The 17,335-nt window shown below is 32.9% G+C and overlaps 2 protein-coding genes across 2 annotated transcripts in view; both read left to right on the forward strand.

Moving 5' to 3' along the window:
• LOC122270540 (FMRFamide-activated amiloride-sensitive sodium channel-like) overlaps positions 1 to 17,335 on the forward strand; it is a 119,001-nt gene that overhangs the window by 58,492 nt on the left and 43,174 nt on the right. The gene's annotated exons all lie outside the window — the stretch shown is intronic.
• Positions 4,774 to 17,335, forward strand: part of LOC107438537 (uncharacterized) — a 35,023-nt gene continuing 22,461 nt past the window's right edge. Inside the window, exons 1-5 of the mRNA XM_043048210.2 lie at positions 4,774 to 6,314; positions 8,564 to 8,595; positions 10,425 to 10,503; positions 12,238 to 12,410; positions 15,740 to 16,015. Of these exons, the coding sequence (XP_042904144.1) occupies positions 12,277 to 12,410; positions 15,740 to 16,015 (410 nt within the window). The 5' untranslated portion in view covers positions 4,774 to 6,314; positions 8,564 to 8,595; positions 10,425 to 10,503; positions 12,238 to 12,276. The remainder of the gene's footprint in view (positions 6,315 to 8,563; positions 8,596 to 10,424; positions 10,504 to 12,237; positions 12,411 to 15,739; positions 16,016 to 17,335) is intronic.

The following is a 17,335-nucleotide window of genomic DNA, read 5'->3' on the forward strand; positions in this document are numbered from 1 at the left end:
AATTTATTGATCATATATGGATTCCTGACCTTCAAAACAGAGGGGGTTAAGCAAAATTTTAAAAAGATAGGATCATTAATTGGGGGACTAAGAAGCTAATATTCTCGATATTCCCATAACTGTCTGAACTGTAAATGAATAATTTCAGATAACCTATAGGCTAATTCAAAAGAGCAATACCTGATTTTATATCGTTGCTAAGTTCAGAGAATAAAAAAAAATGAAAGTGTTCCGTAATTGCTCGGAGATGTATATTTATTAATAGTTAAAGGAAAAGTATCTCAAGGTTTCTAGATAATAAAAAAAATTCTTAAAAAGCAAAGATTTTTCTTACTCTCCTTTGAAAAGCAAATTTGAATTGATATATAAATTATTGATGATTTGCTAAACTTTTAAAATTTGAATAAAAAAAATTTTCTGATACTATTAGGGTTTTTTACGTTGTTTTACTTCATTTATACGAGGATTTCAACCAAAATCAAACTTACATAACTAAGACTACTGGCCATTAAACTTGCTACACCAGGAAGCCTACACACCATGTTCATGAAATTTGCAGGATGGATAAAGCATGTTGTGGCATGCAAATTATTAGCTTATCAGCGCATACATGCAAAGCAGACGGCGTTTGCGATGTGCCCTACAATGTATATAAAAGAAAAGATTTGACAGTAAGTTTCTCATACAGAAATTGAATTTGAGTGTTATTCTTAGGTAAAAAATTTTTTGCTGTGCCTCTTGTAAGAAGAAGAAATGTGTCTGAGCACGTGTCTGAGTTTGATCGAGGTCGAATGGTGACCTACCGGGATTGCGGTTTATCATACCGAAGTATTACTGCTCGCGTTGCTCAAAATCCTATGACTGTTAGCAAAATGTGGAATAGATGGGTTCATGACGGTCATAGGGAACACCGTGCAAGATCTCAGTGGCTCCCCATCACTAACAATCGAGAAGACAGACACGTTATCCACATAGTCTTAAAGGATCATGCAGCTACGTCACGAACCCTGAATCAACAAATTGGGTCATTTGCAAGACAATAAGTGTCTGCACGAACAGTTCGGCGACGTTTGCAACAGCATGAACTATCAGCACGGCGACCATGTCTTCGGCTGCCTTTGAAGCTGCATCACAGACAGTTTCTCCTCCAATGATATGATCAACAACGAATCTGGACGCAGGAATGGCATGACGTCGTCTTTTCAGAAGAATCCAGGTTCTGCATACAGCATAATGATGGCCGCAAAAGTGTTTGGCGACATCGAGGAGAACGCCCATTGGCAGCTTGCGTTCGACATCGTCATACTGTCCCATCATCTAGAGCAGGGTTTCTTAGCCTGTGGTTCCTGGACCCCTTAGGGGTCCATGAGTCATATTTTGGGGGTACGCCGACTACTTTTAAGACGATGGGATTAATAATATTTAAATAACACTGATCTTTTTTTTCTAAAAGATGAAAATACATACATATTTGAGACTAGGTGATTGAGATACCCCAAATTCAGTGCGGACCCTCTAATATCCCTGTTATATTTTTAACATTCTGCACCAACCGGCTTTCCGTTTGAACCCTCCGGGGCAATCCCCTGATTACATCCGATTTGCTATTTTTATAATCCTCTATCAACCCCTCATTTTTTATAAACCGTCCCTTTGCTCTTTTCTCTTAGATATGCCAGATATCCTCCACAATATGAGGAGCCACATTCGCAAACCATATAAAAGTTTAACATTTTTAAAAACACAAAGCAGCCTTCGAATTTTATTTCAATTAAAAATAAAGTAAAATAAAAATAATTGATGGTTTTTGCACTAATTTTTTTTACAGGGGGTGGTCTGTGACTTCTTAAAAAATTTGAAAAAGGGTCCATTATACCAAAAAGGTTAAGAAACACTGATCTAGAATAATGGTATGAGGGGCCATGGGATGCACATCTCGTTCACCTCTTGCTCGCACTGACGGCACTTTGAACAGCAGCCGTTACATTTCTGATATGTTAAGGCCAGTTGCTATGCCTAATCTTCGAGGCTTCCATAACGCTACGTTAAAGCAGGAAAGTGCCCGACCACATGTTGCCCGCCCTGCACTGATCTTCCTTGACACAAAACATGTTCGCCTGTTGCCCCGGCCAGCACGTTCCCCTGATCTCTCACCAATTGAAAACGTCTGGTCAATGGTTGCCGAAGTACTGGCACGCCACAACTCGTCAGTCACTACGGTTGATGAATTGTGGCACAATGTTGAAGCTGTATGAAATGTTGTACCCGTCCATGCTATGCAATCTCTGTCAGACTCGATTTCTAGCAGAATAACTACTGTTATTGCTGCCAGAGGATGATTTGAGTACTGATTTCTCAAAATCTATACATTCAAATATCTGAAAATTTAGTCACTTGTGCTATAATGCATGTGCCCAAAAAATATCATTCCGCCATTTCCATTCCTTCCTGATACACCATTTTTAATTCATTTTAACTATATACAAAATTTTAGGGATCATTTTTAATCAAATCATTTTTACATCTTTTATAGTTTTCCAAGTCTTCTAGGTAAGAAAATTTAGAGAAACAAAAAATAAAGTACCTAAAGAATTATAGATTGTATAATAATTCTAGTGCACATTCACAAGGTTTCATATAATTTGCAAAATTTCTTTTTCTAGAACTGATAGAATTGCTGAATGTTAAGTAGCATTTAAAAAACATGGAGCTATGTAATGTTTAAAAAATATGCTGAATTAATATGTTGTCTATAGTAGAATTCTTTTTTCAAAAAATTGCCTCAATCTGCCAAATATTTAGGTTACTTGGTTTTTTTTAGATAAAGATGATTTGCAAATAGCATTCTGATACTTCGATACATACGGAAACTTATTTAATACCATAAAAGGGCACTCTACATACTATTCAATTACTATCAGTTACTTTTGTCATATTTATTTTCTACATACATCTGATTCGATCAGTGGCGTACGCAGAATGTTTTCAAGCGGGGGTTCATAATTTTCAGAAATTACTAAAAGAAATTCGAGTATGTAATAAAGCACTATTATTTCCCTAATTTAGACAGCTAGACAATTTTGACTTTTTATTTAGACAGCATTGTTTAGTTAAATTTTGTTTTTATTTTTTAAGTTTAAGAATATATTTTTTTTAAAAATAAGAGGTAAAATATTTAATTTTTATTAAAAAGTAGGAATAAATCAAGCGAGAAAAAACTACACATACTGTAACAGCTACCTAAATAATAACCGTATAAATGGGAATAATCCATATAAAACCAATGAATTTAACCAAAAAATAACTTACCAACAAATAGGGAATTAAACCAGTATACAAACACGCTAAAAATTTATTGATTTATACAGTAATATTTATTCTAGAGATTTACATGGAAGTGGAAGATCCAATGCTTGTTAGCATAAGAGAAGAACAGTTAAATATTTCAAAGGATGTTTCAGTGGCATTTTCACACATTAATTTTAGATCTTTAATGACATCTTCTGCAAGACTCACTGCCTCTATCAAATCTATGCTTGTTTTTTGTAGGTATCTACAGAGATGGATTGTTATGGTGAAAACTTTGTAAATGCCCAAAAGAGATATTACGAATTAGATACTGTGCACAGTAAAGAATTAGCCTGGGTAGCCTTCCATTCTGATATTTTTTGTAGTGTTTCGGCAATAGACTCGAAAAGTTCCACCACTGCGGTTACTGATCTTTCCATCCAACGGGTTGCACATAGCTGTTTAATTTTCTCCCTCTTAGAACTGGTTTCCATCTCCTCTATTGCTGAAGATAGGACATACTGTCTTTTTGGCGTATTTAAAAAGTCGTATAATGTTTTAATTGTCCCTAAGCAATTTCTAATGCCAGTTATTTCGCATGCATTTGATACAGCCAAATTAAGGCTATGAGCAGAGCAATGTACATAGAGTGCTGATGGGACAATACTTCTTACGTGGGCTTGTACACCATTAATTTTTCCACTCATTGATGCAGCACCATCGTACCCCTGTCCACGTAACTTTTTTATATCAACCTTCATAGACTGTAATTGGTCTAATATTGTTGTTGCTATTGCTTTTCCGGTTAAGTCATGCACCGGAATGAATGGCAAAAACTGTCCGGTGATGTTAAAATTTTCTTTATCGACATATCGAACGCATAACGATAATTGCTCTATACCTGCAATATCAGTTGCTTCATCTGCAAGAATGGAAAAGCAAGTTGCATCATTAATCTTGCTGACTAGTTTTTGTAAGATTAAAATATTGCAAACCTCCATAACTTCATTCTGAAATCGAGGGCTGGTATACTGAGCATTTTTTCTGCTTGACTCTAAAATGTTCTTAAGAGTCGAATCGTTCTTACTCCGGAAACGAAGCAATGCCCGAAAATTTCCGTCGTTCTCTTCACCTGGTTGTTCAGCAATTATTCCCGAATCCTTATGTCGTCTTAGAGCGAGACCTTGATTTCCACAAAATAGGATGGTCTCAATGATTGGAGTAATGTTTTTTTCTATTTTCTAATTTTGTTCTGCTTGCTGCACGTTCAACTTGTTCATCCACAGGTTTTATCTTTCCAAGTAAAATATCGTTTAATGTCCCAGCAGTTTTGATTGATTTTTTGTGATAAAGACATTTCTCGTGTTCATAAAATCGCTCTACAGCATTTTTCCAGTTGTCAAATTTTACATAGCACAGTTGGCCTAAAGGTTGCTTTCCAGAACCAGCACCACTTGGGGCGAAAAGTACACAAAATTNTAGATGCCATAAGGAAGTGCTGACAGACACAGGTCGAGTCAGCCCAGCCATTAGAAAAGAAAGTGTCATTTCTATTATGAATATATTATTACAGTTTGATTAGTGTTCCTTTTTATTTACGAATTAACATTTATTATATTTCACTGGCACCAAATTTAAAATATATTTTGCAGAAATAAATTATAATAAAAATAAAAATTATCAACAATTTTTTTTGTTTTGCTGACCATTTGGCGCCCCTTTGTGAGTAGCGCCCGGGGCATGATGCCCCCCCTTGCTCCCCCCTCGCTACGCCACTGACTTTGAGGGCCGCTTTCACATTCATCAGATTCTGTTATGCTAGAAACGTTTTCTTCAACGGAAGTATCACATTTCTGTTGAACAGAAAAACTTACATTGGTACTAGATGCTGTCACCTCACTAATTTCAGGTCGGGATTTTTTCTCAAAGTAATTTAAAATTGTTAAATTCTTGCGTTTTGACATCATAAAGATCCAAGAACAGCAAAAATATATACATATATATTGGCACAGAAATATCCGCTATGCTACGAACTCAAAGTTTCGAGCTGGAATGAATAACTTCAACGGGCACAGTGTCTCCAAAACAAAACAGATTTAGAAACAAGCTCCGAAAGACAAGTGGCAGAGATAACTCTTAGTCTGACTAACTAACACCACTGTACTCCGTTCCCTCCTTCATATATTTTTTACCGCATCTACAAAATTCTCGAATTGTCTCAAAGACAACAGAACGTCTAGGATTCCAGACCTCGAGAATGCCAGCCAGTCTCGCGACTGGCTGGCATTCCACTATCAGGCACTGGCAGGACAGACAGGAACCAGCAATCGGAGTTCGCCCGTAACAGTATCACGTTAATTTGATTTCAAAAGTACAACCCTATTATAGTAAATGTTTTTTCAGTATTCTGAGAAATACCGTGAGAAAAAAAGTAGGCATAAGGCAAATAAAAATATATAGTCTTAAAAAATAATAGCCAGCATAATTTCTATTGAAATTTCTATATCTGTCTGTATTATTTTGTAAATTCACTTTGTCTGAGCTCAAGGGGGGTGTTTAAACCCCTAAACATCCCCCCCCTTGCGTACGCTCCTGGACTCGATACTCTCTTTCTAAACAGAGTTCGTAAGGTCTTTAAAATACTGAAATTGTGGTTACAAACCTTATAAGAAAAGATATTCAATTTCCTTAACTCAAAATATCTCGTTCAAAATTTTTATTTTTAAAGTAAAAAATAACTTTATAGTTACAATATTGAAGCTACGTTTATCCGCACTTTTACGTTTAGCCCACAGAAACCAGAAGATTGAACTTTAGTATGTGAAAATACGATCATTAGAATGAAAATTGTTCAGAGTGATATCTTTTTTATTTGTTCACTGTACATATAGATAAAAAAAGAGCGATAATAATGTAACTTACATTTAAAGGATTATTCAACAAAGAAATAAATATGTATTATTTTTTTAAATTATTGTAGTGACGTCTTCTACGAAGTTTCTAGGGATATTTCTGAAATTCGTGAAGTAAGTATGAACAAACATTTTTCTTAAAAGTACTCTAAAATATTATGTTATTTGAAATCATATTTTGATAAAACTTATTGTTGCTGGAGACAACTGGACAATAGTCTGAATAAAAAAACTGAATAAAAGTCTAAGAGTTTTGATACTATAAAGCTTTTAATAAGTTTGTAGGGTCACTGATTACTAATGTGCCATGAAAGAAAAGCAATTTTGATTTTGTGCCATATCTGGACGTGAAGAAAATCAATAAGAAACAAACATCAATATTAAGAGAGTCTATATCGAAACAAACATTTACAGTAACTCATCTCCTGCGTGTCCTTGCCAAGAAAAAAAATAGCATGAGTAATAAAGAGAGGGGAAAGTGTCTAATGTCGTAATAAAATCACTTATGCCAATATATCGACCATGCACGACCTGAAACAAACAATGTTGCGAAACATTTTCTAAGCCTTCAAGAGAAAAATTAATATCATCTCAAGTTGTCCAAGGACTGACTTCCTTTCACTGCTCTTTTTGGATATTTGGTTAAGTTTCAAAATTCTTGATCAAGCAAGTCAAGATTCTTGGTGGTACTGCATAATCAATATGATGGTTTATGTCACTTTCAATATTACTCGTGATGGTCCAATATCATTTGATGGTCACCATCATTCGACAATTTTTATTGCGTGTTCATGGTTTCTGATATGCCAGCAAACTTCCATCATTCCATGACAGAAAATTGTACTTTAATACTATGATGGTTAACCATCAGGAGAAATTTGATCTTCATGGACCAACAATCCTCGATGATCCATGATGCTCCAGGATGGTTCCAGCTATACATTTCCATGATGGTTTAATGCGAATTCTTGTTGGTTCTCGAGAATATACCATTGAAACAATTTTTTTGTATACTGACCTACCATAAATCCGTCCGAATTCCTACATTGGCATGATGGTTGTTCATGTTCGTTCCAACATTTGATTTGCAAGAAACTATGTTGGAAATTTCTGATTGTTTAACATGACAAACTATCGAAACAAGTTACTATTCTTGTGTTCGACCATCACAAATCTGTCGGAATTTCTATATTGGCGTGATGGTTACTTATGTTAGTTACCATCAAACATGTAATGGTTCATGATGGAATTATTGATGGTTGCCAGCAAGATTATGTTGGTCTATGAATGGAAAACCATCAAAAATTTCGACTTCGGGAGAATAGGTTTCTTTGGGGAACTGAGATTCAGGTGTAGGCATGATATTCATGACAAACATCGTATTATACAAAAAACCTTCACTTTGAAGATTTCTCAATGAGAATTGATGCATTGTCTTGCAGGAGAAAGTGACTTGCTCCAACAAATCTCACTACAAATGACAATAAATGGGTTCTTGCCTTCTTTTGATAGCCAGTAGCCTCTATGCGGCATGATGAAGGGGTAAAATTTTATACCCTAGCCGATGCCTACGGACATATGAAACACTTACTTTATTGCAAATTTTATGCACATGATTAGAAAAATAAAAGAGAAACAATATCCAAAGTTAAAAAACTATCCACCTGTTAGGTCGGGGAAGCCTGTTTGAGGCTCGCGTTCATGAGATCGCATGTTCGAATCCCTCCTTCCGAAGCATTCCCTTGTATTAAATAGTGACTGGTACATGTTAAATCTGTCGGAGTCACAAAATCCTCTAAGTTTTCGCAACAAATAAATACCTCTAAAAGGGCACCAAGGAAATTTGAGATCGATCGTTCGTTAGCTAATGTCAAGATTATTATCGGTTTATGAATGAATTGGCCTATCCTGTGAAACGGGCTGTGTCTGTTGATGAAGTCGTATTTTTTGACATAAATAACACCACTGAAGAAAAGACCTCCCCCCCTCCCCTACCTTTATATTCGCTTGGTTCTCCATATCAGGTGTGCTGATATTGACAAGTGGCATTAGTAACAACAACAATAATTAAGAGTGAGGACTATATTTAGCTTTCTAACTACAAGAGAAGTAGGAGTGAAAACTTTGTCTNTTAAATTCGCTTGGTTCTTCATATCAGGTGTGCTGATATTGACAAGTCACATTAGTAACAACAACAATAATTAAGAGTGAGGACTATATTTAGCTTTCTAACTACAAGAGAAGTAGGAGTGAAAACTTTGTCTTTTTTATGTACAAGATTACATTTTATGTTTATTCTTTTAATTTTCTTGAAACCACTTTAAAATATTTCCTGCTTATAATTTTTGCTTTCATTTTTTTAGGGGAGATGTAGTGATGAAGAAGAAATTAATGAGTAAGAGGACAGACTTTTTTTTCATATTATTTCTTATTTAGGGATCTTATATGTTTTTAATATTATAAGTTAATTCGTAATCACCACTATATTACATAAATGCTGAAATTCAGACGTAGTTTCCTATTATGATAAATTACCCAACAACCAAATATATTTTGATATATTTCATGATTTTTATATATTTTTGAAAACACCATTGTATATATTTTTTAAACTTTACTTCTGACGTGAAATCTAAAGATAATATTTAAAAATACCAGTGATTAAGAAACATTCTGTATAAAATCGATAATTTAAAATCAATAGAGTTTATTTTCTTTTAAAAAGCGTAATTTACGTTTTAACGGTGACTGGTACATGGCGTCCTTTTACCTGGATCAAATTTCATAATAAAACTTTTCCTTTCCCGTTATTACCGTTCTTACCATTCCTTGTACGGTATAAATAAAATCATGTAACTGGGATGAATATATTTAATAAGCACTAAACGATTGTGTGCAAAACGAAAAAACATTTACCAAACTTATAAAAACCTTAAAATAATTTCCACTTTTTTTATTCTAATTTGTTTTTCTTAATGTAATCTTATTACTTTCTTTTTATTAAAGGCTCCTTGACTTTAAATTACGGATTGAAACAAATTCCTTATTGGAACACTTTTTGAAAATATTTACCTTATTAGAGTACTTTTTGAAGGAATTTACCCGCATTTACGTTACATGGAGCGGGAAACCACGCAAACCACCCACGGTTAGCCTGATGGCAAAGAGTCTCTAACCCATGATCCATCTACCACTGATGATATTTTACATCAGCACTGTGGTCAGTGTGCTGAATTAGTATCGGCCAGTCATCGGTGGGGTTAAAACCTGGTTCACCTCATTAGGAAAACGAACGCGCTATCTCCTGAGCCCCCACTGCTCCAGTTCAATTATATTTAATTTTATAACCGTCTCCATTTTGGGTTTACGACTACCAATGTTTATTGTTGTAATTTTGAACCCAATCCAAAAGACAAAGGATCTTCTGGATCAAGTATTGAGAGAAATTTGCGTTCGTGGAAGACATTTTGATGTAACAAACCCACATTTGCGTTACATGGGGAAAAAATAAATTAGTACCACTTTCCCATTAATTTTTGCTTTTGAATAAATAAGTATTTTTTTCTATTCCATTACCGTTGCTTTTAAATAAGTAATTCTTAAAAACACTTTTAAAAGAACTAATACGAATAAAATAAGAGCTCGTGGTATCAGACAAAGTAAAAATTTGATGACGTAAACCACGCGAGTTACCACTTAATGTTCAATAAATTTGTCTGACATAACGAATATAAACTAATTAAATATTTAATACGTGCAATAAACTATTTTTGTTCAAACAGAGCTATAAGCTAGCAATTATCACTGGTGTATCTTTAAAATATGTGAAAATTGATTCGTTAAATTTAAAGCAATGGCTAACGCTTAACCAATTAAAAAACTCCACTTAGTTTTACCATCATCCTGCTAGAACGATTTGTCGTAGAATGTTCTAATGTCGACAGTGATCTTCCTCGTGCTTTGAACTATCTGCATGCCAAGTTTCATAGCTTTCGGTTGCATGGTATACGACATACTAATAAGGACATACACACAAACATTCATTTTTATATATATAGATAGATAGATATTAATAGCAATTGGCTAGAGTTCTAAAGTGCCTTTATTAATAAAAGATTAATTTCTTACTCGATTTTTTTTTAAAATGTATATTACTTAAGAAGATTAAATAATAGATTCTTATATTTAACTATCTTGAGTTTTATTAATTTTTTTATTTTTAAGACTTTCACTATGGATTGATATTTCTATTGACCTGAGCAACTTGGAAATAACTACATATAACTCTAGTCCTGAATTTGAAGTGAGTTTTTACATGAATATTTCATAATCATTTTTAATTTTTAGGAAATTTTATTTCGAAATCGGAGAATATTGCGTTCTCGATGTGCTATATCATTTTTGGTCACTTTCTTGAAAAAAATTTAATAACGTTAATGAAAATTTCTAATTTTAAATATAATCAAAAATGTTATACGAGGGTTGCTATTTATATTTCTGGCCTAATAATCAAAAAACAAACATGTAAGATCGAAATTGGTTTTATCGTTTTTCAAAATATTCTCCATGATGATCAATGCACTTTTGCATGCGTTTGAACCAATTTTCAAAGCGCTCTCTCCAGTCCGATTGAGGTAACTCCAAAACATGCGTTTTGAATGAATCAACCGCTTCTTCGGGGGCCGGAAATCGTTGTCCACGAAATTTATTTTTGATGTGTGGGAATAAGTAGAAGTCATTGGGTGCCAAATCAGGGCTGTACGGCGGATGACCCATCAGTTCGCTCTTTCGTTCCGTCAGAAATGCCTTTGTTTGAGTCGATGTGTGAGAGCTCGCGTTGTCATGATGAAGAATGATTCGCCTGTTCTTCTGCTTTTTTCGAATTTCTCCGATGACTTCTGGCAAACAAATGGTCGTGTACCATTCAGNATAACTCGAAGTACGATAACTCGAATATTACTATAACTCGATTTTTTTATGAGGTCCCGACCCTTTTATCTTCAATTTCATGTTAATTATTCTCGATTACTCGAATTTTACTCCCTCTAACTCGATTTTTTTTTGTTGATGTTTTAAAGCAAGAAAAAAAACCTAGGAGCTGATATCTTGCCCCTTGCAGCACACACACAATGTCTTTCGCACTCTTCATGGAGAAGTAAAAGCTGTCCCTCTTGAAGAATGTGCAGTGGTTAAATGAAACGTTACCAAATTTACTTCAAGGATACAGTTAAAATAATGTTTTCAATATTGATGAAATGGGTTTATTTTTTAAATGTCTTCCGAATAAGACTATGATGTTTAAGGATGAAAACTGCTCAGGGGGTAAAATGAGCAAGGAACGTTTGACTGTCCTAGTTGGAGGAAATGCGTCTGGGACAGAGAAATTGCCCTTACTTGTTTATCGGAAAAAACCGAAATCCCCGATGTTTCAGGAATGTAATAACGTATCCTTTGGATTACAAGCCTAGCAAAAAGTTTTGGATGACATCAGTTTTATTTGAAGACTATGTAAGAAAATTGGATCGGAAATTCTTCGCTAAAAAAAAAGTGATACTCTTTATAGATAAATGCACAACACATAGTGATTTACCTAATTTGAAAGCAGTAAATTTGCAGTTTCTCCCGCCAAACACAACAGCAAAGTTGCAGCCGATGGACCAGGGTATCATAAAGTGCTTCAAACAGTCTTATCGTAAATGGCTTGTCAGAAAAATGATTAATAAGCATTAATTAAATAATCCGACAATATTTTGAAAGTCCAAAACCGAAACTAACGGTAAGTCGAACTTCCGATATGTCGAAGTTTTTCGTCAGTCCTATCAGATTCGAGTTATCGCGAATTCACTGTATTTCTATGCTGAATCACTGGTCTCCAATTTGCCCTTATAGCTTTCTATCTGACAAATTTTCAAAATTACTATTTTTCATGTTTATCATCAGAATATTATTTAGTGCTATCTGCATTTCTTTATAAGTAACGATTTAAGTATTAATCTGTTATAAAGGTATAATTATCAATAGTTGTGTTTTATTTTAGAGCGTTGAACATTTTGGTAACATTGGAGGCTACGTCGGAATGTGGCTGGGTATATCATTAGTTGCAGTTTTCGATTTCTTGAGTACGACGTTTGCTTTGCTGAAATTTCCTTTTCGAAACTTTACTATAAAAAAGACCAGAGTACTCAGTATAAATCATAAAAATAGGAACAAGTAAGTCTTTTAAGTTAATAAAAATCAAAGATTTTAAAAAGCTATTAAATTCAAAAAAAGGAGAGGATAATAATTTGTGCATTGTGAATAAATGCACATAAATTGATACTTATGTGTCCACTAAACAGGAACCTTCCTCAGAGTCAAATAAAATGCTTTACCTTAAAATAACGCTGCAGACTGTCTTTTTAATATTTTTGATTTCACCTATAATCTCGCAATCTACCAAGCCCTCCGAATTGAGCTTAAACATTTTGATTGTTTTACCTTATTAACCGGATACCAGTTCCTGAATAGCTAAGATTTTGAATACATTGGAAATCATTTTCTCCCCTGCTGATAAACTCACTTATCTTAACCCTTTTTAGGCCAATCATATAAATTTTTATCAAATGATTTATGATATATGATTACATTACACTTATTAAGATGCACGAAAAGTTCCATGTTTAAAAAAATTTATTTTTTATTGAAGGAATAAAATGGGGCGAATAGGCAACATTCACAAAATCAATGAACAAACCATCAAGTTGAAAGCTTGTTTTTTAATGAATTTTGTTTCATTTACAGACTTGAAACTTGAATTCTCCACAAAATTATACTGATAAATCTCAGAAGCAATAATTATACATTTTCAAAAAGTTTTATTTGTCAATAACCGTTTTAAGTTTTAAAAAAACTTCAATAGTTTAAAACTTTCTCTACAGAAAGTGTTTATTCTAATTGAATTACTATTAATTTTTGGGAGTTTTAAGAAGCCCAGACAATAGCAGAAAAATAAAATTAGTGAAAAGTATACGTTCCAGTGTAAATAAAAAGATATTTATTGATCCTATTGATTGCAAGGGAATTCATCAAATCACAGTTGGAATTCAAATTATAGATTAAAGTTTTCTTCTACAAAAAACATTCAACACTGTTCTTAACCTTCCGAATTTAATTTTTTAGAATATTTTAAAGAACTCTAATAATTTAGTTAAGGATTTTTCGAGTATCTAACCTTTTCCCAATGTTTGGAAGTTCATTATAATTTAATCTGTTGCACCCTGCAGTTCTCACCTAATCCCCTCACACCTATTTCTTATCCCTGCATTATTACCTTCTTCAAACATGCTCTTTTGTTCCCATTGGTTAAAACACTTTACACATGTTTGTCTCTACATCTCCACCTTCCGGATTCCTAGACGCTGATGAAGGTTATTTTTTATGGAACTGAAACTACAGTATGTCAGTTTATATACTTTGTCTGTGCTTTATTCATTTTTTTTTTGCTACACTATTAATCTTTTTACAATCACATTCTCATAAATTACTGCAGTACGATGTTTTGATTACCGTAAAAAGAGAAGTATGCTTTCCGAAAGAATTGCTTTTAAAACATTTGAAGCTAAATAACAGACTTTGACAGCATGGAACAAAAATGCACTCGCGTACTGGAGAATTTACTCATACTCTATAAGCGTGCAGCACTTAAAATGTTAGCACTAAACTCTTAACACTAGCACTTAAAATTTAGCATTAAAAACACTTAAAACTGGTTTGGTTGTTTTTCCTAGGGTTTTGTGATTAAAGAAAATTTTGAGTACTTAATAGTACGGATTCGAGCTGGAACCCTCGAAATGTTCGTATTTCAGTGGGGAAAATTTAATTTTTTGCGTATTTTATCATCTTTGAAGGTCGTATGTTTAAATTTATACTTCTTAAGAACTAATCAGCCGATTTCGATCAAATTTTAGATTCTGTCATTCAAAAAGTTCGTGCGTTAAAATAATTAAAAACTTTATATTCCCTGCAATTTAAAATTTTTTAAGTATTGGAAAATTAAATAACTGAAAACAAGTAGTTATAAAAATATTTTTACGAGAAATATTACCTTTGGATAAACAGTTAAAAAATTGTTCAATTCATTAGTATCGGATATATGGTGATTAGTGTTTCGAAAATAACGATTCCTCTGACAAATTGACATCAAAAGTTGCAAAATTGTTTGTTAAAGACTTCTATACAAACATTTTCATGAAAATCAGGTAGACTATAGGGTTAGATAAATATTTTAAGCAGTATCTTGTACTACACTAAGAGGAATCGGTCAACATTGTAAAAACCTTTATTACAGGAATTCATTAAATAGAAAGGAACAGAAAGTTATCGGTTAGTTATAATTTGAAAGCATGTGTTGTGCAATGTAAAAATGCATTGCAATATAAAAGTGTAACTATTGGAACTCTTTTAAGCATTAAATCTTATACCACCAAAAGGTATTGATCAACATGTTCAAACGTTTTATGTTCTATTTCTCTTAAATATTATTTTTTGATATCATTACTAAGAGAAAGAAAGAGAAATCCTCCTTATCCTTTCTAAGACATAAAATAATTAAAAAAGTAACAATTATAAAAAAGAAATTCTTTCCGCAAATGATAAAATTTAGTTTTACTTGCTTCAACTGGAAAAAAATTACTTTGAGAACAAAGAAATAAATCCCATTTATGTTAAACTACCAAACTTGACAATTCTCAAAGAGTTTTTATATTGGCAGCCAGCATATCAAAATAATCCCTGTTAAGATTAATGCTCATGATTATTCCTACTAGCTACTAATATACAAAGCACAGTGCTAACAGTCCAGCAGATCAGTAACAATCTTCCCATCTGATATTCTGCAATGGAATCCTTAATATATCTTTCCGAACATTCTATCAAGTGCGAACTCAGCTAAAGTATGCACATAATGAGTCACTAAATAATGTATTTTTTAAGAAATAAAACAAAATCGCTTCATGTTTGCAGTAGCCACTGATGAGACCATTGAAAGCAAGTCAAATATTTAAATTATCTAAAACCAGTTTACTTGATGATGAAACTGAAGAACAGTAGTTATGAAACTGATACGGTGTTTTTTGATCTTTTTGATATTTGTTTGCAGTTTTCGAAAAGCAATTGTTTTTTCTCTGTCTTTACTCATCAATTTAAACTTTATAACGTGCGTATGCAGCCTGTCCTTATTTGGACTTTGTGCTATTAAGCACTACATTCAATCAATCTAACGTACATATAATACTTGTTTTTTTTTTTTAATAATTCTAAACCCATGCATTTACATGTTCATTAAGAAACACTCTTAACGTCAATAAGAGAAAGAATACATAGATATATAATGTACATAAAAAAACATTTAACTGTCAGAGACTTTATATCACATACTCTCGCAATACAAAGCATTTATTATTATTTTTTTGTTATAAAAAATTCTGTCTTCATTATATTTTTGATCTTAAAACCTTTTTGTTGTTAACAATCATATATTTTTTGACTCCATTTTCTTTTAGGAATGTTAAAAAAGGAGAAAACAAATCTTGGTCAGATTATTTGACGAAGGCTTTTCGGGATTCGATGCTGAGTGGCGTTCCACAGATTCTTATGGCTGAGAGTAAAATCAAGAAATACGCTCTTTTATTGGTCTTTCTGTCTTGTTTAGCGGGATATACTTATCAATCTTCTGAATTCCTGAAACTGTTTTGGAAGTATGAAACTGTTGTTGATATACAAATAACTAACAGTAAAATGACCGAATTACCTTCAATCACTATTTGTAATTATGATGGGTAAGTATTTTAAAACTCTTTCATTACCAAATCATATTTGTTTCTCTATCTATATATATATTTCTCTTACACGGCACCAAAAAAAAACCTCATTACAACTTCCCGAATGGCAAGGTTAGAAAATCGACCAATGATTGCTGCTAAAAATGTCACATGCCAAATCTAGCTCAGGTGGCTTAACATATAGCGCTTTTAAAAACGGAAACAATAACCAGAGTGAGCATTATCAGGCTGTTCAATTCAGATTCATGCCCTAAAAGCATGATAGTATTTAATTTAAACTGGCTCAACATATAGCGCTTTAAAAAACGGAAACAATAACCAGAGTGAGCATTATCAGGTTGTTCAATTCAGATTCATGCCCTAAAAACATGATAATATTTAATTTAAACTCAATTAGGAATTAATTAGGCTGGCCTCCTCCATGACTATAAATAAGTCACAAGGTCAGACTTTTGAGAAAATCAGTTTAGTATTGACTGAACAAGTTTTTAGTCATGGACAACTTTATGTTGGCCTGTCAAGAGTTAAGTCATTTGACAGCCTTTCAGTAATTGCTCCAAGATGCCAAATCTATAATCTATATTGTGTTTTCAAAGAAATTCTAAATGTTTAATGTTAATTTGTTAGAGATTTTCAGAAAAAAAAAATTTGGAAAAAATTTAATTGAAACTTCTATTGGCAGTAGGCAAGGGGAACTGCCAAAATCAAAGCTCCCCGATTAGAAATGCAGCATGTCGACCTCCTTTCTCGGGTAATGCTAACAGCCATACATTTTAATTTATTGTATGTAAAACATCCTTATTTTGTTCTAAAATGTTATGTACTTTATCACAAATGTTAATTAATATAGAAATTGATTTCAATAATGCTGATCACCAAAAAATATTTCATTTGGCGATAAAACAAATTTTTGTGTTCTTGAAAATGAAAGACTTTTTGAGGGTTATTACCTCACAAAAAAAAAGTTTATATTTTTAAATAATAAAAAAATTTTCTAAAACTTTCCGAATTTCTAGCATTAACTAATTTATTATACACATATAGTTGAATTTAGGTGAGTAACTGCAGTATTTGATAATTTATTTTGCTAATATATTTCTCATTTAGCTTATGTTTTGATTTTTTCACCATGTACAGTCCGCAAAAAAAAAAAGATATCACCCTGAATAACTTTCGTTCTAATGATCCGATTTTCACGAACTAAGTGTCAATCTTAATGGTTCCTGGGGGTGACCTCAAATATGCTAATTAATTAGTGCTAACTATTAATTAAGTTACGAAATCAGACACAAAAACGTACTTTCTCTGAATAAACAT

This window comes from Parasteatoda tepidariorum, chromosome 8, assembly GCF_043381705.1.
Source record: "Parasteatoda tepidariorum isolate YZ-2023 chromosome 8, CAS_Ptep_4.0, whole genome shotgun sequence".
Classification (NCBI taxonomy): domain Eukaryota; kingdom Metazoa; phylum Arthropoda; class Arachnida; order Araneae; family Theridiidae; genus Parasteatoda; species Parasteatoda tepidariorum.